General features: G+C 39.5%; 2 protein-coding genes across 2 annotated transcripts; one reads left to right on the forward strand and one right to left on the reverse strand.

The window, feature by feature from the left end:
• Window positions 1-121: 121 nt before the first annotated feature.
• srsf9 (serine and arginine rich splicing factor 9) lies at window positions 122-6,654 on the forward strand. The gene is made up of 5 exons (XM_068334533.1): window positions 122-347; window positions 1,333-1,631; window positions 1,817-2,004; window positions 5,169-5,341; window positions 5,450-6,654. Exons 2-5 carry the CDS (start codon window positions 1,474-1,476, stop codon window positions 5,666-5,668), a joined length of 738 nt encoding a protein of 245 aa, XP_068190634.1. The 5' UTR covers window positions 122-347; window positions 1,333-1,473; the 3' UTR covers window positions 5,669-6,654.
• Window positions 6,655-7,168: 514 nt separating this feature from the next.
• Window positions 7,169-20,618, reverse strand: sgsm1b (small G protein signaling modulator 1b). The gene is made up of 24 exons (XM_068334525.1): window positions 20,498-20,618; window positions 20,353-20,396; window positions 17,995-18,070; window positions 16,463-16,625; window positions 16,103-16,255; window positions 15,798-15,865; window positions 15,551-15,693; window positions 15,327-15,458; window positions 15,075-15,199; window positions 14,928-14,995; window positions 14,433-14,846; window positions 13,926-14,052; window positions 13,782-13,846; window positions 13,565-13,710; window positions 13,355-13,483; window positions 13,115-13,288; window positions 12,905-12,973; window positions 10,943-12,124; window positions 10,743-10,867; window positions 10,586-10,668; window positions 10,380-10,489; window positions 10,195-10,291; window positions 9,925-10,092; window positions 7,169-9,694 (listed from the first exon to the last, which is right to left on the reverse strand). The coding sequence occupies exons 1-24, from the start codon at window positions 20,502-20,504 to the stop codon at window positions 9,606-9,608; spliced, it is 3,957 nt and encodes a 1,318-aa protein (XP_068190626.1). The 5' UTR covers window positions 20,505-20,618; the 3' UTR covers window positions 7,169-9,605.
• Between the last annotated feature and the right edge of the window lie 41 nt (window positions 20,619-20,659).

A 20,659-nucleotide genomic window follows, 5' to 3' on the forward strand; every position in this document is an offset into this window, starting at 1 on the left:
CTTCCAGAGACCTCAACACAGAGGGGAGTAAGACTGTGTGGTGTAATCAGGAACAGGTTTTGTTTAAGCAGCTGGTCTGGTTAAACAACCAGACCAGCTGGGGAGGTTGAATACTGGACACTGTATTTTTCAAATACGTTGCATCATTATTATTATGGCTTGAAATATCCCCTCCTTTCCAGTTGGGGGCAGCAGTTCACAGGCTTTCATTCCGGTCAACCTCAAATCAGAAGTAGAAGTAGCCACAGAGCCGCTAGCTAGCTGCGGAGAAAAGCAGGTTGAACCGCAACAACCGCTAACGTCGAATGTGGAAAATAAGGGGACCGTGCCCTTGTTTTGCTTGAAAGGTAAATGATTATTGTCAATTGGTCTTTGCGTGAATTTAATATGCGCTGCCTATTTCTGTCTTTGGTCGTGTAGTGTTAATATTAATATTAAGAATGTTAGATATAGACGACCCTCGTTAGCCTGTCTAGCTAAGCTTTCATTATTAACAAAGAAATCGACAGTCGTGATTGCACAAGTCTTGCTTTAGTGTTTCGGAACTTGGCGTTTACGTTAAAGCTATAAATTCCAATGGTATAGACTGATGTAAGACACTACACTGATTTTTTTCATACATAGTGGAAGAATCTGCTTGTGAGACGAGAAAACTCGAATGTAGCCACGACCAGCTTTAGCGTTAGCCTCGCGGTAGCTAACGAGACGCAGCCTCTTGACATCGTTAAAAACGAGGGATGAAGTTCATCAACGCATCATCATTGTTAAACTGGAAACATTCAAACGTAGTCGACATATCTATCATCCATAATATTCGACTCTTAGCGTCCCATGAACGTAATATACGGTCATTTTCAATTTTGCCAATCGACAAGTAAAACCCAAGCTTTGAATGGAAAAGAACTTTTAGCTGCTATTGTGTTTTGAATGTAGGTATATTGGTTGTTGAAAATGAAAAAATACACCAGACTGCGCCACATCAATTGGGCCTAACCACTTCTCTGTGTAGGTATTCATTTATCTAGATTCTGGTAATCCAAAGTAGTTTAAGTCAATCCACTGGACTTTAAGAAAGTCCAAGAGAAAGAATAACCATTTGTTTAGACTTGTTTAATGATTGTGAAAACGACATTAATCATTTACATCACACAGACACAGACACAAACACACCCATTGCAACCATTTTAATCATACAACAGGTTGCCATGAACTGTGTTAATCTGAAATATGTAGATAGGCTCAGATCTGTGGTTCTTTAGCTTGTTTTTTAACATGTATTGCAATAATGGCTGGATCTTTGCTTTATTTGCTTTATTTTTTGTCTGAATTAAGGAGTTGGAAGTGGATGGACTAAATATTGGATTGGGACTAAGAAAGGATAAGGACCCCGTCACAGCTATTTTGTGAAAACAAGAAGTGAAAAACCTCCAGGTGCCCCCATTCTGTATCAGTGGTACTACTTAATCTATCACAATGTCAGACGGCCGGATCTATGTGGGGAATCTTCCCATGGATGTCCAAGAGAGAGACATTGAAGACCTCTTCTACAAATATGGAAAAATTCGTGATATCGAATTGAAGGTCAATAGAGGCACTATCCCCTTTGCCTTCATTCGATTTGAAGATCCACGGTGAGTTGTAGGGATGGGCTCTGACAAGTCGAGTCGCTCTTCCCTTCTTGGATTCCTTGAGTATGATGGTGTAGTATCAGCGCCAGTGACTGACCACAAGGATTGGATGGAGACGGCATTTCCAGGTCTTTGACCCCGAGTGAAAAAGGCGTACTTTGGTAAGGCGTTCTTTGCTCTCTCCCTAGGGATGCGGATGATGCTGTTTATGGAAGGAATGGGTATGCATATGGAGACTCCAAGCTGCGTGTTGAGTATCCACGATCCTCTGGCGCTAAATTTGGTGCTCCAGGAGGTGGTTTTGGTGGAGGAGGAGGACCCAGAGGAAGGTTTGGACCCCCAACTCGAAGATCTGAATTCCGTGTCACGGTGACTGGTAGGTGGACGGTATGAGTCATAGCCACTAAATATTTTCACACCCTTCTGGAGGTCAAGGGAATAAGACAGGGTGGTGAATAGGAGAGGCATAGGCAGATTTGTTACACCCTCTCTCATGGCGGACTGGAGGACAAAGGGACTAGTAGAAGATATCCTCAGTCATAGGCAATGATGTTTCTCTCTTGTCATTATCAACTGGAGGACAAGGGGACTAGTAGAGCATGTCACAAGTCATTGACAGATAGGTTTCTCTCTTGGCGGAAAAAAGGTAAAGGAAACTAGTAAAGAATGTCATGGGTAATAGGCAAATATGTTTCTCATGATGGAATGGAGGACAAACTAGAAGAGGATGTCATGAGTCAAAAACAGATATCTTCTGGCAGACTGGAGGACAAGGGGACTAGAAGAGGACGTCATGAGTCATAGGCAATTATCTTTCTCTGTCATGGCGGACTGGAAGACAAGGGGACTAGTAGAGGAAATCATGAGTCTTAACAGGTAATATTTCTCATGGTGGACTGGAGTACAAGGGCCTAGTTGAGAACCTCATGAGTCAGGCAATCGTGGTTCTCTGTCAAGGCGGACTGGAGATCAAGGGGATTAGTAGAGAATGTCATGAGTCATAGACACGTTTCTCTCTCACTCATGGCGGACTGGAGGACAAAGGGACTAATAGAGGATGTCGTGAGACATAGGCAGATATCGTTCTTTCTCATGGCGGACTGGAGGACAAAGGGACTAATAGAGGATGTCGTGAGACATAGGCAGATATCGTTCTCTCTTTCTCATGGCGGACTGGATGTCAAGGGGACTAAGTGGATGAGGTCAAATCAGCTCCTTAAAGCATGAACACAAAAACGGTAGACTGAAACTGGTCAAGTTGGCTGCATAATCCCAAACACCGGCTACGGTGACTGGTAGGTGTAATTTTGTCTTTGCATATTATTTCTTGTGTGATTTATTATCCACATGTTCATTCAAGGATGTTCACAGAGACTGCTAGATTCGAACTGCTTATTGAAGACCAACCCCTCAAAAATTCATATAATAAATGCAATTATGGTGGACCATTTTAAGCATTTACATGGACATGGAGCCACTAGTAAAGGCTAAACATATATTATGCATACAATAGCTGTAGCTGGGACATCTTAGAAGGACTTGTATTAAAGAATCAATTTTTATTTTCTTGAGAAATACCCTTAACACCAGTCAGTAATGAACAGCCCTTACATCCACCCCAGCCCAGAAGTCGTCCTTAATTAAGTTACATGCTATTCCAAATTCTAAAAAGATATTTGCTTTTTCAAAATAGGCATCCTCAGGGTTCTCAGTGTTGAAGACCGTGGAAAACATTATGCATCCATCCCTTTATCTACATCTACTCCAAAATGCAATCATGCACCACTCCCCCACCTTTGCAAAATCTATTTAATTGGAAAAAATGGTTAAAAAAAAACAAAAAACTTTTTGTGAAATTTAAAATTCTTGAATCTGCACTTAATTCATATCCAATCCATAGCCAAATTTATTCTTCCGTGTAACAAGTTTGACAAGCATCCATCTACTATTTTTCACATAATCCGTTTACAGCTTAACACTAGCAGATGATGTTGAAAAGTGTCTTCTTGGTGAATGTAAACATTCCAAGTCCAGGCACTGAATCACTTCTCAAGTTAAACATTCTGAAAGAGAAGCATAAGATTCCACAGTAGTGTGCCTTCGCGCATCAACGCTCGTGACTTCACCTCATCCCAGATTTTTGGTAGGCAGTCACGTGATGACGTACCTGAATTCTATTGGCTGACGGCATCTGAAAGTGCGCTCCGTTCCGTAAGTCTTGGACTTACGTTAGACACAACAGTGCTTTAAATAGTGGATAAGAGAGTGGGAAAAGGTAATACAGATAAAATATGGTTTAATATCAGTATGGGGAGGGTTCATAAACATTTAAATTACCATAAATATTAAGATTGTCGCTCTATCGCGTAATTCGTTAATCGCATGTGGTTCCTGGAAAGCGTTAACCGCGAGGAACAAGGGCACACTGTATTTTCACTTAATGTTACCAAGAAGAAAAAGTAGTAGCAATTACGAAGAAAGTACAGTATTTTCCGCACTATAAACCGAACGTAAAAGCCTATAATTTTCTCAGAATCCCGTGGTGCGCCTTATAATCCCATGCGCCTTCTATACGGATTAATATTAATATTAATATTGATTAAAAACAAGTTCGCTGAAAAAAAGTCGACAGTCTGGCTGGCAGTCGTGCTGCGCTACGCCACCAGGGACACCCTCACATGGTATTTGGGCCTACACCCCCTAACAACGGTAGTCAAGAGGCGACGCCGAAGTGGCTGCTCTCACTGACCTGCTCGTCTGACGGCAGAGCAGCGGCGGAGGCTAGAGCCTCGGTGACTGCCTACGATAACGTAGCAAAACATAAGGAACTTTAAACAATTCTATTAATAAAGTTTGATTGACTGACTGATTTCAGTATTTCCCAACCACTGTGGCGCTGGAAATAACCCACTTTAAACTTAATTGGTCTAAAAAATTCCATTGGGCTGTAATCTGGATTCTAGTGACGGTCCATTCTATTAGTTTGCGGAAACACACGGAAAAACTGGCATAACGGTGAATGACAGACCCTCAAAGCTGAACTTCCAGCCTCTTCTGAAATTTCAAGAGCAGTCACTGCAAGACAAAGGCGCCTGGTGTACTGCATTGATTTACATTGAAATGTAGTTGATAGCTCTGGGCGGGCGGCGGAGGGGCGCATTTAGGCTTGGTGAGACACCGACATTAAAGTCAGTTCTGAGTAAAACAGCATCACATTTGCCAGTAAATAGCGCAACTACAGCCACTAGTTTTTTTAATCTATTTTAATTTTTTTATTATATGTGCCTTATAGTCCGGTGCGCCTTATGTATGGAATAAAATAATAAAATAATTCATTAAAGGTGCGCCTTATAATCCAGTGCGCCTTATGGTGCAGAAAATACTGTAGTCTTAGCTTTGAAACACTTATAAGTTTTCTTCTTTTGTTGTTCTCTTTTAAATATATGATTATTCGTAAACATTTCTGAACAGCTCAGCAATACGATGAAGAGAAACTTTTGGCGCTATATAAAAAGGATTGGCTTGACTATTTCATTCCAGGATTACCACAAACTGGGAGCTGGCAAGATCTGAAGGATCACATGCGTGAGGCGGGAGATGTTTGCTTTGCAGATGTGCAGCGTGATGGTGAAGGTGTGGTCGAATTTCTCCGTCGAGAGGACATGGAGTACGCATTGCGCCGATTGGATCGAACTGAGTTTCGTTCACATCAGGTGAGTTCAGTGCTGTTGAGATTTAAATGTCTGCTGCCAATTATGTGAACAAACAAATACATCCCCACGCCCCCCCCCTTTTTTTAAATACTATTTGTTTTTTTGTAGGGTGAGACTGCTTACATCCGTGTCTATGAAGAAAGGGGCGCTCCTAACTGGAGTCGCTCTCGTTCCCGTTCAAGATCCAGAGGTCGCTACTCACCGCCGTACCGAGGCTCTCCCCCACCCCGCTTTCAGTCACCTCCACACCATGCTATGTCTCGTCATAGTCCACCCCCTAGGAGGCACCCTCTTCAGCATAGCCCACCGCCACGTCACTATCGGTAGACATGTTGGTCATCTGTAGGTGAATTGAAGAAAATGTTTTGTAATTCTGTTTTGTTTTTCGTTTTTTAAACCCAGGATCTATCATCCTTATTTTTTACTAAAATACATTCCATGGTCAAGATTGCCAGAACACCCCTTGTTCCTCTTTAAGCCTTAAAATATTTTCTTTTTATTGTTTTCCCACAGCAAGTTAATCATTTGATCATGTTGTGACATCAACAATCAGTGACACGCATAATGCTGTATTGGCCAAAATTAACTTAACATTCTTTTGCAGTCATTAACTGTAATGCTACCTAATTTTTTGACAAAATTTTACCTCCTGTGAGTGAAGTCTTGTTTTGTGACATATGAACATTTTTTTCAAGCTAAGAACCTGTGAAGTTAATAAATGCCTTCCCAACATTCAAAACGGAATATTATTAGTAGAGTAGTGACATATGCTAACTGTGAATCTCAGCTGTATTTTTTTGTTTTCAGCTTTGGATAGAACAGCATGAGCATCCACAGGAAACCTCACCACATTGTAAAATTTTGGACAAATGCAACAAAAGCAATTGTCTGTTGTATTTCACTCATATATACTTTCTCATTTTAACCTATTCCAATACAATTCAGTTGCTTTCTGACATGTTTTATCCAAGTCATCCATTTTTGCTGAAGAAACCACTTTCCCAGCTTTATATCAACCCCCTGTTAGAGCATTTTTGTTGCCTATAAGTAGAACCCCAACCATATAGCCATCGTATTTGTGCAGGGTCCTCATGTTTCATATATAAAACACCACAATAGTTGTATGGAATAACATATCCCATAGCAGTTCCTGGTTGGTCTTCAACATGAAAGCTGTCTGCTTCCAGTCTGAGTTGTCAAAATTTGTTAATGTGAAAACCTCAAACTGAAGTGGCCTGTAGGTGCACTATGATTCATGTACATCACTATACTTGTTTTTTTTCTTGAACAATAAACTGCAGACTTTTCCTGTGTTTGATTTCTTAAATTGATTACATCATTTTATGTAACTTTAAAAAGGAGAAAGAAGAAAATTGTCAAATTTATCCTGTGGCATCCTAGAGAATATTAAAATGTTCTGTGAAAAAACTTTTTTTTTAAAATATTTCATTGTAATTTAAATAAAGGCAAGTGCTACACTAACTTTAGAATAAAGTTGTCTAATATTCACCAACACTCTTAACATACAGGTATTAAGCTTTACATCAGACTCAGCCAAAGTGTAAAGTGTCATTTTACACAAAGAGCGAATTTAGTCCTCCATGAACATCACGTGGGCAAGGAATTCGTTCATCTAAAGTATTAGAATAAAAAAACTGATCAGAAACCTTAATTTTAGTGTTGTGAATGCAGCATCTCTAAAATGCGCTGATGTGGACTTCATCAAACGTCTTCACTGTAGGTGTAAGCTATGTATTTCAACAGTATCAAATGTGAAAATACACAAAAGTACAAGGGATACAAAAAATATTTTTAATACGCAATAAATTATACTAGTGACCATTTGAGAAGACAGAAAAAAATATATTTCCAGTGGCATACTTTTACCTTTCTGTTAATTATGATCAGATAAAGCCCATATACAGACATTGTATTGCATTTAATAAATATGCTCTAGTCGATTTCTTTTTAACATATTGTGCACAATAAAACTGACCACAAATACAGCAATACACAAACAGCAATACTCAGGCATGTTTTAGAAGCTCAAATGGAGACATTTGCAGTAGCTTCAGATTTATAGAATTTAAGACAAAAATATTTGGGCTATTCTGCAACCATGACTTCTGATAACTGATCAATCGTAGCTCCTCACACCTGTTCTGGTATCTATTCATGTACAGTAGATAGTTTTATAGTGAGGCTACTGAGATTTTGAGATATCTGGAATATTTTTTTTTTGGCTTTACTAGGTTTAACAACTGGAAACACACTCCAGCTGTTACATTTTAGCTGAAAAATGAAATTCCATTCACCATTTCTGTATAAGATAAGCAAAATTAGTTTCAGATTTACATTTCACAAAACTGACACTTAAAACCAAAAATGTCTGCATGGCTGCACACTACTAGCTACTACTGAACTGACTCTTAGTTAACCTGTTAACAAATTAACCTGTTTCTTCCAAGGCTATGAAACCCAAATGAGGTCCTCAAAAAAAAGTTAGCATGCTCAAGTTGTGTCAGTTGGACCAGCTTTATATTACAGTACAATGAATAGAATCTCTGAGCAAAGAGGTGTTCAGTAGTATGATTGTTGACTTTGACAAAGAATGTTAAATAAGTCCACTCCCAGGGTACCAGCTGAAATTCAGCAGGCTGAGCACAATGTGACGACAATCACTGGGTTTAAAAAAATAGAACTAAGGAAAGGTATTAAATTAAAATGGTACAACCTAACGTGAACCCATGAATGTTACTGGTTAGCAATCAACACCAGCTATGAGCCTCATGCCTGAAGTTTGTGCATGAAAGACAAGGAAACCAGGGCCAGCAGAGCAGACACCTCCAAACTGATGACATTGAAAATAAAAAGAGGGAAATCAAAGCACAAAGTGAGCATTCCGCCTCCACTGCACACCCTTTTCAGTTGCAATGAATCATCACGAGAGGAAGGAAGCAGTCTTGATGTCATGAGAATAAGCAGTTAATGATGAGATGAATGCAGTGCGGTAATTATTTGAATGAGTCGATTCCAGAGAAGCATTAATGTGCATGTAAACGATGGCGGAGGGGTCAAATAGTGAAGTAAAGCAAGCTGAATCACACCTTAATGCATAGAGGTTGTCAGAGATAGTAGCACACAGCAGAAGGAGGGTGATATTGTATATGCAAACATGGTTCAGTCTGAATATTCTGAATGCTTGTGTGCATCAGTGGCAAACAAAGGGAAGAGGACCACAGGCTGAAGTCCTGAAAATGGCTTATGACAGGAAAACCACACATGCTACTCGAACACAACCTCCTCTAATGTACAGTATCTCTAATGCTTACACGACCAAATCATCTAATAATACCAGATACAGTATCATTATCTATCATTTGGTAGGTGTAACTGAAAACAAACAAGAACTTGGTTGCTTTATACCTGGAAAATCACTCAATTTAAGGCAAAATAAATCACATCCTGAAGCAGTTTCAACAAGGGTACATTCACTGGGTGAACAAGAACAATTTACCGGTTCCATCCCTGATTATAGAGAGGAGCAAATAGAGAGACGTCGTTACACATCTATTGTAGAGTAGCAAGTAGTCTGACAAAAACAGTTCACCTGAAGAATGAAAATTCCATATCTTCTCACCCAGCATCGATGGAAAGTTCTATGAAGTTTCTGGAGTTCCCACAAAAACAGCACTGAAAAATTCTCCAAAGGGGCTTATTTAAAAACGTACAAAGCAAGATAAATGAAAACACACACAATCATACTGCATAATCTAAGTCGGAATTCAATATTTATCAAAAAGGGTATTACGGATGTGTTTTTAAGCAAACTTTTAGTTTACAGGCTGAAGTAAAGATTTCATCTTAAAAATGCAAAAGTAGCACATTTTAAATTGATTGGATTCTCAGGACATCTCGAAATTTGGATTACACAGCACAGTTTGTATAGCAGATTATAAAAACCTCCACTTGTTTACAAGTGGGTGGTTTTATATGTGTTTTTGAAACAAGTCCCCATCTTCTTTAATTGTTTGTGAGAATGCTGCAGTTGTGTTTTTCTGTGAAGCTCCAAAAATGTTTTGTGAAATGAAAAAAATCATTCAATTTTCATTTTTTTGATGAACTGCTCATTTGCTAACCAATAGCTTTGCCAGTACTGATTTCATTCGCATTGATTCCTTTCATCTTGGAAACATAACCATTATATGGTTGTGTTAGTGTTGTGAAACTATTCAGCACAACACTGCAGCAGCAGCAGTCAGCATCACTTGTTCTCAATAAGTGTCTGCACTTTGTGGACCAATTCTCGAGCCATCATCAGGACCTGTGGGACGTTGTGCCGCTCTGCCATTTCTGAGAAGAAAATTTAAAAATCACGACTGAGAAGAGGTAATAGATATTGTTAATAGATATTGCTCAGATATTAACAGATATTGCATTCAGTTGACAGTATAATTTGAATTAATGTAATTTTGTAACTACCAGTAACTTAAAAGTATCCTTTCATTATAATAAATAGCAGTCATTAGTAATGGTTTTTCATGCTTTTTCCAATACATCTGTTTGTATTACTTTTATCTTACCATTGAAGAACTTGATAATGTCTGTGAAGTCCATGTTATTCTCTAGAATTATGTCTCTGTACATCTCCACAAGTGCCAGAGCAACGAAAAGTACAAAATGCTCAGAAGATGTGTACTTAGCTGCCCAGATGGTTTCCCACAATGAAAAAACATCATCATACACCATTTCTATGCAAAAAAAAAAAAATCACATTTAGTAATATTTAAAATGTTATGATCTCCTTAAGAGATAATTCAAGTAAAAACCACAATGTCTTTTTCTCCCATCACCTCTTTTGAAGTCAAGCAGAAACCAACGATAGCAGAAGTAGAAGTGAGTGTAGTCTCCATTCTGTTGCATAAGTTCAAAGAGCTCAGAATCCAGGATCTGTTGTTAAAAAAAAACACGATTACACCACAGCTTTTATATACAAAAAGTTACACATTCGTGTATTTGTTCACACGTGTGTGCAAACCTGGATAAGAGAACGCATATTGGCGAAGTGAGAGTCCATTGCCCCTCCGTGAGGAAAATTCTGATTCATCCTCTTCATCAGCTCAGTGAAGCAGCTGAAGGCCATGACCTCTGGGAAGCACGAGAAGAATATTTTAAAGTTGGTTATGTAGCCTTTATGTGTATTTAGAGAATTTGTAGTAGAGTCTGCCGTTAGGCTTCACAGACCATCATCCAGAATGACAAGAAGGGGAGCCAGCAGATCGCACATGCCCTGGACGTATCCCGTGTCCAGATGCTGCCACACATAGCTACAAACGCAACCAGATGTTATGTTTTGGGTTGAAATGAACTCTTGAGATATTAAACAAGCTGACTCACTGACCTGCACATAATGTTTCGCAACTTGTCCAGGTTCTCTGATGTGAAGTACCAATATGCTCTGTCGCAGCGTCTGACATCTTTGTCGATGCGGTGTAAATTTATCGAATACATGTCCAGAGTTTCTTGCTGCAAAAATAAAGTTTGATTCTCTCAGTGCACGCTAATGAATAAAAGGATTTGTGTGTCATGTGTAGCACTTACAGAATAGGTGTGCTCTTCAGAGGATTCATCATGTTTGGCACCTCGTATCTCTGCAGACTCTGCTTCCATGAGCACATTTTCCATCTCGAGTTCCTCTTCAGAAAGCCCCAAGTCGGTGCCTTCAGGACTGGTGTTACAGGCTGTGTCCAGGTGGTGATTGAGGACAAGATCCTCCGATGCCATTTTCTCTCTTTGAGCAAAAGAGACAGGGGGAGCAGCAAGGGACGCCAAAGGCCTGATGTTGATATCCTCAGAGGTAACGCACGTTATCCCTGCAGGAATATCTTCCATTTCCAGGGCGGAGGGTGAGTCGTCAGAATCCGCTGTTTCTGGTGACTGCCAGGAGTGGGAGGATAATGACTGAAGAACATTCAGTACTTGTCTGACAGGTGAATTTGAATCAGGCTTCTCAGATGGGATTTCAGTAGCTTTTTTGATTTCAGCCGCGTCACAAACAATTGCTCCAACATCCTGCTCTGCTGACTCGGCGGTACAGGCCTTTGGCTTTTGTGACTGGCTTTTGTCAGAGGTAGTTTCAATTTCAATTTCACTTGGTGGATCAAAATCTTTTTCTGCTGTAGGCTCTAGATCAGATTTACTTGTCTGGGCAAGAAATGTCAAAGTCTGCCCAAGGGGTGGTGCTTGGAAATACTCGTTACGGATCTCTGTTTCCAGCTTAAGAACGTCTGTTTTCTCTGGGACACACCTTAAGGTCACATTTGTTTCAGCTAATTTTAAACTTTCAAACTGATCATTTGCTGTTTTATTTTCTTCTTCTCCTTCAAGCTTGTCTTCTTTTTTGGATGTGTCTGTTGTCTTTTTTTGAGCCACCTCACTTTGTGAATCCTCCATCTCCATCTTTGACTCTGAGACCTGATCCCTGGTTACTGACTCCTTTATATTCTCCCCTCCCGGCTGCGTCCCGGGTTTTGTTACCTCCCTTACTTCAGATCTTTCCTCTGACTGTTGAGAGCTTGTAAGTCCAAGAGATAATTCTTTTACAAGAGGGCTGTTTTCTGACTCTAGACATTGATCTGATAGACCTGGGGATGAGGAATTGCAGCAGAGATGTGGCTGGACATCTTCAGCACCACTTGTGGTGTCCTTCAGTGGACTACTGTGCTTTTCTTCAGTGATTGGCTCAGACTCAAGTTGATCTACTGCCTCAACCGACCCAAATACCTGGTAATAAAAGGAGCGCAGGGATAAAATGATATATTTTGATATAACAGACAATTAATAAGGGGTTAGAACAGTGATGTAGCATGTGTTTTCCCAATAGCCACAAATCGAAATTAGTTTACATAACTGCTGAAAGTGTTCCATAGTTTGTAAATTCTTGGACTGACTTATAATCTTCCTGTGCTTTCCATTTATTCCATCAATCTATGAAAATCTACTTGATATGCAAAGCATGTGTGAGACATCATATATGATTAATGATAATTAACATTTTACCTAATGATTAGGGCCATAATTGCAATGCATTGCTTTGCATTTCAACCTCTTATTGAATTCAATGGTACATCATAGATTTAAAAGTAGGCTATGTCTTATTTGAGAAATATTTCAACAAATACTTGATTAACAGGTGGAGTTTTACATAATTACCAGATGTTGAACCCAAATGATTTTGATGATGCATTGACTTTTACTCTGAAGGTTTACCTTAGACATGTATCATTGAAATGTCTCCAACTTTTGAATGGATAAACTTGTCATTTGTATGACGCTCTTGAAAGCAGCGCTTTTGTTCTGGTTTTATTATAATTTAGAGTGAGGCGAGCAAAGATGTTTACTTTGAGCTATTCTTTCTTAGTTTTTTTAGTTTTTTTAATTTCACAGCTGTAATTTTAAAAGAAAGGCAGGGAATCAATCTGTACTTCAGTGTAGTAACACAAATAACTGAACAAATAAGTGACTGGATTGGTCTTCTATTAGACTCTTGTTGTTTGGACCTACCTGAGCATTACTGCTGGAGTCACTCTGTGAGTGGGTATTCTGCTGATCTGAGTTGCTACTTAGAGAAGACTGGAGAAAGGAAAAGCAAAGCAGAACTGTCAACCAACCAGATTAAAATGATCCCCACAAAAGAATAAACAGTTCATGTTCTCTCCACAGAGATATTGGTTATATAATCCAGCACATTTAAAGTGAAAAGGTCAAACTTGCATCTGTGCTGATGGTGGAGTCCCGCTGCACCGGTCCCCTTTCCACACTGGCTCCAGACAAACATCTGGCCAGGGCCTCAGCGTGTTTCTCTCTCTCCTTCTGACGAACAATGGCCTCACAACCCTGCCACTCCTTCATAGTCTGCCCATATGTGGTTCGCATTTGCTCATCAATCTGAAATAGCAACCTGTTAATAGCAATACTGTTAAATGCCTACAGTTCAACAGGATGTGAAAATACCTCTAGTCTGCATTTTTCAGTCATGGTGAATTGGTAGTGTCCCAACAGGAAAGGCCAGACCTCTTTACGCAGTGATGGAGCCACACCACCAAAATACACAAGCCTGTGTATTTCTCTCTCCTCGTAGGCCTGAAGAACATTAAGTTTGGTCATATAGAACTTAAAGAAAAAGTTAATGCAGCCTTTAAATATAACTAAAATAAACCTCACCGAGCTGTCCTTGAGGACCCGATCCCAGACCTCAACAGAGAGGCCTTCTTGGGCAACACAGGGCACATTGGGATCAACTATGGTTGTGTTGACTAGCGCTGAGAGGTGGGTCCGAACTGTAGACAGATGACGGCAGTATGCAAGCCCTGAAGGAAAAGATAAAATTTTTCATACCGACAATAAAAAGACATTAATCCCTGATTAATATTCTACTCACATCCGTAGAAAGCACGGGAGATTATTTGGTACTTCATGGTGTCACAGAGGAGCTTTAGGGGAGCCCTTGTAGGAAAGGGAAATGTTTAAATCATTCAAATTGATTTAATCTTAATGTAAATTAGAGCCAATCCCTGAGAGATACCTTTCCTGATTACAGCCATTAGGCAGCGAGCCATCAGAAGAGCCATTCTGTGAGCATGAGGAGCAGGAGGACTTTCTGGGCGTCGGCTGCCACATGTTCATGCCCTGGTCCATCAGCTCCAGGGCCACTGCATAGCATAGTAGTCAGTGTATGACCATTGTTACATCATCATCATCATCATAACCAAGTAAAACAAAGGGAAACATAAGAGAGGATGGAGAAGTGGCAGATAAAATACTGTGTATCTTGTATAACAAGATTATAAAATGACTGGACAGACAGAACGCTGCATATAACAGTTTCACATTAGAGAGAAATTATTTATGAAGATATATTCTTAGTGTACGCCTAGGAAAAACAGATTAATCTAAAGAGAATTAGCCTCATTAGTATAAATCATTATTCAAGCCGATGATGGTGGAGACAATGCAATCTTAGATCTAATCTTCAGTGATGCTTTATCAATTTAACTCAGGGAGGGAGAGCAGGAAGATTAAATATACTTACTGAACTCCATCTGATTTCCAGGAAAAAGGATTCGAAACACATAATCGGTCGCTTCTTCTTCCTCCTTGTCTGATACAGAATCACATGAGCTGTGTGGACTCCTCTTTCGCAGCTTGGGGAAAACCTTTCCCTGTGAATGGAAAAGCAACTGTGCTAACACAATACAACATATGATGCAGAACAACTGACACAGCAGGAATAGTTTCGTGTAAATGCAGTAGGCTAAAAAAATATCCTCAATCAGGCTGACTTTTCCTCGTTGATTCCAGAGTGGGGGGTCCAACTGTCCATGAGGCAACAGGCCCGTCTCCAGGCAAGTTAGGAACTGGAGGAGGTGACCACCTTTAGGGAAATGTAAGGGAGGTCTCTGGATCCCATCTTGGCTCACTAAAACCACTGTCCCACCGCTGTTTACTGAGGAAATTTATATAATGAATGTCAAGATAAATAAAGCTGATACACCTGCAAGTGCATAAATTATCTTAAGGAAATTACCTTGCTGGTGACAATGGAGATAAACAATCTCCTCCAAACGAATTGTCATCGCGTAATCCCAATAGACGCTAAAGGAGAGGTAGAATAGGAGTGACAGGACTAAAAAGACAGATTTGTTCTTACTGGTTTGTGTCCTGTCGACCTCACCTTTTTTCAGAATCTAACTCCCCAACATTTCCATTCATCAGCTGATTGGGCGTCCATTTCAGTGTCATGAGGTCTGCAGTCTGATGTAGTGAAAGGTAGCCTGGGATTGCTTCCATGTCATCTCTCTGCATGCATGACATATACATGACATCACTTGTAAGTTTGACTGAATTAGCAACAGATGCATCGGATATTCCCTCTCTTAGACCAGCTGCTAGGATTATATTAAAAAAAGTTCCACGGAAAACACACCGGCTGTACCAGGACGTTGTTCTTTCCAAACAGAAGTGTAGCTCTGGAGTTTTGATGGAGTGATTCAACATAGTCCTTCACCCACATGAGAGGGCGGTCATCCATGCTACCACTGGACTGTCTCTTCTGGATCTGATGCATAAATGATTGAACATATGGTATCACATACAAGCGATTATTGTAAAATATGTGTTTTAAATCAGTGAATTCCTTCACTATCTAACCAGGGCAGGCCGTCTGGAGGGCGAATCCTGTCGGCAGTGGCCGCTGTGGATGCGATGCCGCTGTACGAGCTCATCAGCTGAAGGGTCCGTCCAGAAGTGATCTGCTGTCTTAACTTTGGTGTACTCCAAAGCACAAGGGCCAACTGTGAAAATAATGTGAAGCAGTGATTTTCAAGAGCTGGATGATTAATAATGTAAATTAACAGTTCTCAGCTAAATAGGTTAGGTTAGCGCTGTTTGAAAATACCCAAGAGAGATGCAAGAATTGGTCCGTCCACAGGATCCATTAGCATGGCTTCTTTCTCATAGAAGGCACTATGAGCAATATTAAGAAGATATTTGGAAATTATTCCCAACTTCCTGTGTATAGAGTACACCTTAGCTGTTAAAATAACTAATTTCGACAAAATTACAGAAGGTTCAAATGTAATGCAGAAATGTACAGAAAAATACACTCTATAGTCCTTCAGATTAGTAAGGATTCTTATAGAAAAGTAACGGTATTCAAAATTACAGTTACTCATGATGGCATGTAATAATGTAAACTATTACCTGCTGTTCTCCACCAAGTACAGGACAATCTTGTCTAGGAGCTTCTCCATCAGTGCAGTTCGGATCCACAGATGTTTGAGTGCCTGAGGAGGGAGGTTTGCCAGCTTCGATTGCCGACTGCGGTCATTACTCTGCGATAAGTTGTTTTGCTTGCTGGAGAACAGAGAAGAACTTGGACACATCACATGTCTGAACAGGTTATTACAATACAACCTATGGGTAGTACAGGATTATGCACCAAGATGCATCGCAGCACATAAAGGTATCATACAAACACAGGTTGAGATTAGATTAGATTAGATTCAGTTTTATTGTCATTGCACGTGTCACAGGTACAAAGGAATGAAATGCTGTTTTCACCTGTTTTCAATAAGCTGTTCCAGTTCCTGGACCTTGTGGCAGAGTTCCTCGGCAGGTGAGTAGCTTTTGGCCACTTTCATAAAAAGTGCTGCAACCTTGTTACTACACAGCAGACCTGCAATACGACGCTTCAGTCCGTGAAGCAAACAGGCCTCTACGATAGCTACACAAAAACACAAAATTTATTTGATTTAATTTTTAAAAATTTTAAGTTTAATTTCTATACAATTTTTTGCATGTTTTTTGACCTTTTATTTGCCTTTTAAATTTTATTTTCATGTCATATATCAAACAATATAACGTGGTGCTGGTGAAAGCATCAAGCTTTAATGATTTAAAATAAGAATATATTTTTAAAAAATAGTGAAGGTGAAACAGACCGCTCAGACAACTGTTGCTAGGATATGAAGGAAGTGAATCACACTTACCTCATTCCTGTTTAGTATCAACACGTTTGAAGAGTGTTGGTCTACTTAAATATACTGTACATCCATCTATACACCTTATTAGTAAATATAAATAGACATGGCTAGGTGCAATCAGAAAAGAAGTTGAGGCTTTACATTGCTTGAAGATATTCACATCGCTGTGCTGTGAGAAATAACTCGTAGGAGGTAACATCCTGACACATGTCGACATCACTTTGGACTGTAGACATTCATGTTACCAACAGTGTGAGTCATTATCATTTACACAATATTTTGTGCTATAATATGAACTGCAGTTGATTCCAGGCAAATATTTATATACAAAGTATTAGGGCACCAACGTTTGAGTACATACTTCACCCAATCAAGTATAAACAGTGATGAACGTGTCTCTCTAGTTCAATAAAAAAGTAAATGAAAGAGGGATGTGGTAGAATAATAAAAATGATTTGCCCCTAACCTAGTAATGACCTAGTAATTCATAAATATTAGACATGACAGACATATGTAACATGATGGTATATTCTCTTATTTGTTAAATAGCAACAAATAAAAAAAAGATTATAAAGGATTGTGTTTAATTCAAATGATTTCCAAGCAAAAGGAGAAACTGTGAGAACATTTATTTTAAGAAACTAAATAGAAATGTTTCACCTGTACTAAAATTAACTGCATTTTGCCTGCTTTGCATGATGTCCCTCTAAGCAAAAAACACTTATCAATCATAGATTTTTGTCATAATTGGGGAAAACTTTTTTCTTTTTAAATCTCTCATTGCTAATTCCAATACTCAATTCAAATATACCCCATGTATCTCTAGCTCTGTGAGATGTGGCCTATCATTACTGAGAGGGTCCAACTGACGCATATATCCATGCAAACAATGACGCACTACAAAACAAACATACACTACACATGCAGATAAAGACATTTATCTTGCCCACAACCACTCACACTCTCAACCCCAGTCTTCAGCTATTGTATGCGAAAATTTCCAACAAATTAATTTCACCAAATGGAAATGAGTTCATTAGTTCTTCAATCCTGAAAATGTAAAAACAAACTAAAGTAGCTAACTAGATGGAGGTAAAAATAAAAAATTACCACAGAAGGATACGATGTGGCTGCTATCCGCATGCACAAATTTTCTTGTTACCGCCTCTTCCATAATTTGTTTCACCTAAGAGAGAGAGGTACAGTGAGAATTAAAAGGTGTCATAAGAAGAAACAAAGGGTGAGCATAGGGGTATACCAGACACAAGGTAATGAAGAGCTGTAAAAATGTGCCATGGCCACACAACACACACAGGGAAAACAAACAGGCCAACTTTGTTATATTATGTGACTCACTATGTAATCTCTCAATAGAGTTTTCTTTTTGCCTTCTCACAATACAATTTAGAAATGTACTTAGATTTGGAGAACATGAAAGAAACAGACATGCAGCCTACATTTCTCATAAAGCCACTTAGAAATGGCTTTATGAGAAGCTACAGACATACTGCAGCTTCTCTGGAGACACAGAGGACATTCGATAACTCTTAGAAAGGAGTTGAGAAGTTTTCTTTATAAGTAGGAGTTCATTTAAATGTGCAGATTGAATTAACCTCAAATGCATCCCCTATCATCAAAAAACATCATCAATGAATCAAGATTCAGATGCATTTTGCGAGTAATGCATTGAGACATTTGATTGTAACACTGGCAAAATTCAACATGACATACTTAATAGCCACATCATGACAGGATTAACTAGAACCAAGGCAGTCAGAGACTGCAACATCCTGCGACACCCCTGAATTCAAAATTTTACCCTGACCTACTTTCAAAGGTCAAGGTAAATAAAAGCATAGGTAGATCAAAGCACTAGCTTTGATCTATGGTCTTGCTCACACTGGCCTTCTCCCTCATCCTTCTAACTTATCCAGTTCCTGAGTGTACAAAAGTTGAAATTTGGTTTTCTCAAGGTCAAGGTCATCATCTGATTTTCATCCCCTTTGCCACCCAAGTAATGTGCTTTTTGTTTCATCTTTCTATCTGCAACAGCTGCAAAGATATTTGGCGGACTAATGGACGGACAGATGGACAGACACACAAACACTGACAATTACAATACATCCCCTTCGTGGGATGTAAAAGTGTAGCCTCCCTGCCAAAACTGATTTTCTTCTCTTTAAATGTGTATTTGAATTAGCACAAAGGAACTAACAACTGTAAAAAGAAGGCCTTCATGTGTCACAGGAAGGTATAATAAAAGTAAGTAAACCAAAGTTTTAAAATGAGCAGACAGCCTTGCCTTTTGTCACAGGCATACAGAGCTGCATTGATTAGGTAACATCCAGATAGAGCAATACAAGGTTCTATAGTAATAATAACACATTGTGGTGAATACTAATGTGTCTTGTAACATCTTTTGAGTATCTATCTTTAATTATTATTCAATACAGGACACGCACAAATTCAAATAAGTTACTAAAACTGTTCCAGTAGTGTTGCAAATTTACAAATGTACGGTAAATAAATGTATATTTGTTCCCCATTGTATATTGAAAGTTTAAGATTAGGCTGCTGTGCAATAACACTGTCAATTTACAGATGAAAGTTTCACAGGGCAAACATGTGAAAGGACCACAATTCATGGATGAAATGTCTGTTGATACACACTTTGTTTTTGTTCTTGTTTCCAGGTAAATATGTATCTAACCTGGAAAGTCTGCTTTGCAAACACAGCCCAACAAATAAGCCTAATTTATTACCAAAAATCAAAATGCAGACAAGCCCCTCCTTTACTGCAGGAGGGAGGATCGAGCCTCAGAATGTGGATGTTGGAAAGGCAATGAGTCACAGGTGAGGGGGGAGCACGGACACACGATGATCCTGGGGGTACCTGTCTGTCTCAACAATGAATAATACATTCCGTTTTCTCCCCGTGCAGTGAGTCTGGTCTGTTTGGAAGGTTTCAGGGGTGTGCTCTTTGATTTGTATTTAGTCTAACATCCTCATGACTCAGACTTCCTCAAAAAGACACCTGCTTGGGTTTAACTGTTCCAAGTTCAAGCATACAAGAGCGTACGCCCCCCCCACACCCCTAAAATCATCATCGTCGTCTTCATCATCATCGTCACCATCATCATCACCATCGTCGTCATCATCATCTTAACCTCAGCGTAGCAGCAGTCGAATTCATGCCAATATTATTATCAATAATTATGATTATTAAAATATTATTAATAATACAGGCAGAAGTGAGAATCCACTATTATTATATTATTACTATTATTAAAATTTGATACGATTAACAGGCCTGTGGCGCAATCGTGGTCCAACCATGAAGATGCAAGTGCGCGCACAGGCGCGCACGCACACACACACACACACACACACATACACACACACACATCGTTTATACTACCAGTAAACATAAACCGCGATGAAGTAAAATTAAAAAAAAAAGCACCGAACCTCTTTCTTCACATTGCGCAGCAGCTTCTGGCGGGTCTCGGCCTCTGTCACGGAAAAACAACATGATGAATATTCTGATCCCAGGTCTGCATCGGAAATAAATAATGATAGGCTCACGACAAGAAAATAAGAACGGCGGCCGTACCTCCCATAGCTCCGAGGGCAGACTGCAGCGGATGGCACGCACACGCTTTTTTGGAGAAGGTGTTGAAAGAAACGCACCTCTGGTTCCTAGAGACGAGCTGTGAGATGCACGATGTGTTGGTAGCGACTATATTAAACCCATCTGTTACCTCTCAGCTAACCA

Source organism: Antennarius striatus, chromosome 15 (assembly GCF_040054535.1).
Source record: "Antennarius striatus isolate MH-2024 chromosome 15, ASM4005453v1, whole genome shotgun sequence".
In the NCBI taxonomy this organism is placed as follows: Eukaryota; Metazoa; Chordata; class Actinopteri; order Lophiiformes; family Antennariidae; genus Antennarius; species Antennarius striatus.

Excerpts from the sequence above, each read along its gene's own strand:
- srsf9 (XM_068334533.1), top strand. The coding sequence starts at position 1,474 with ATGTCAGACGGCCGGATCTATGTGGGGAATCTTCCCATGGATGTCCAA. Across the intron at positions 2,005-5,168 it reads ATTCCGTGTCACGGTGACTG|GATTACCACAAACTGGGAGC; the intron begins GTAGGTGGACGG and ends ATTTCATTCCAG. Across the intron at positions 5,342-5,449 it reads CTGAGTTTCGTTCACATCAG|GGTGAGACTGCTTACATCCG; the intron begins GTGAGTTCAGTG and ends GTTTTTTTGTAG.
- sgsm1b (XM_068334525.1), bottom strand. Across the intron at positions 16,626-17,994 it reads CCACATCGTATCCTTCTGTG|CTATCGTAGAGGCCTGTTTG; the intron begins GTAATTTTTTAT and ends GTTTTTGTGTAG. Across the intron at positions 12,125-12,904 it reads ACTCCAGCAGTAATGCTCAG|GTATTTGGGTCGGTTGAGGC; the intron begins GTAGGTCCAAAC and ends TTTTATTACCAG.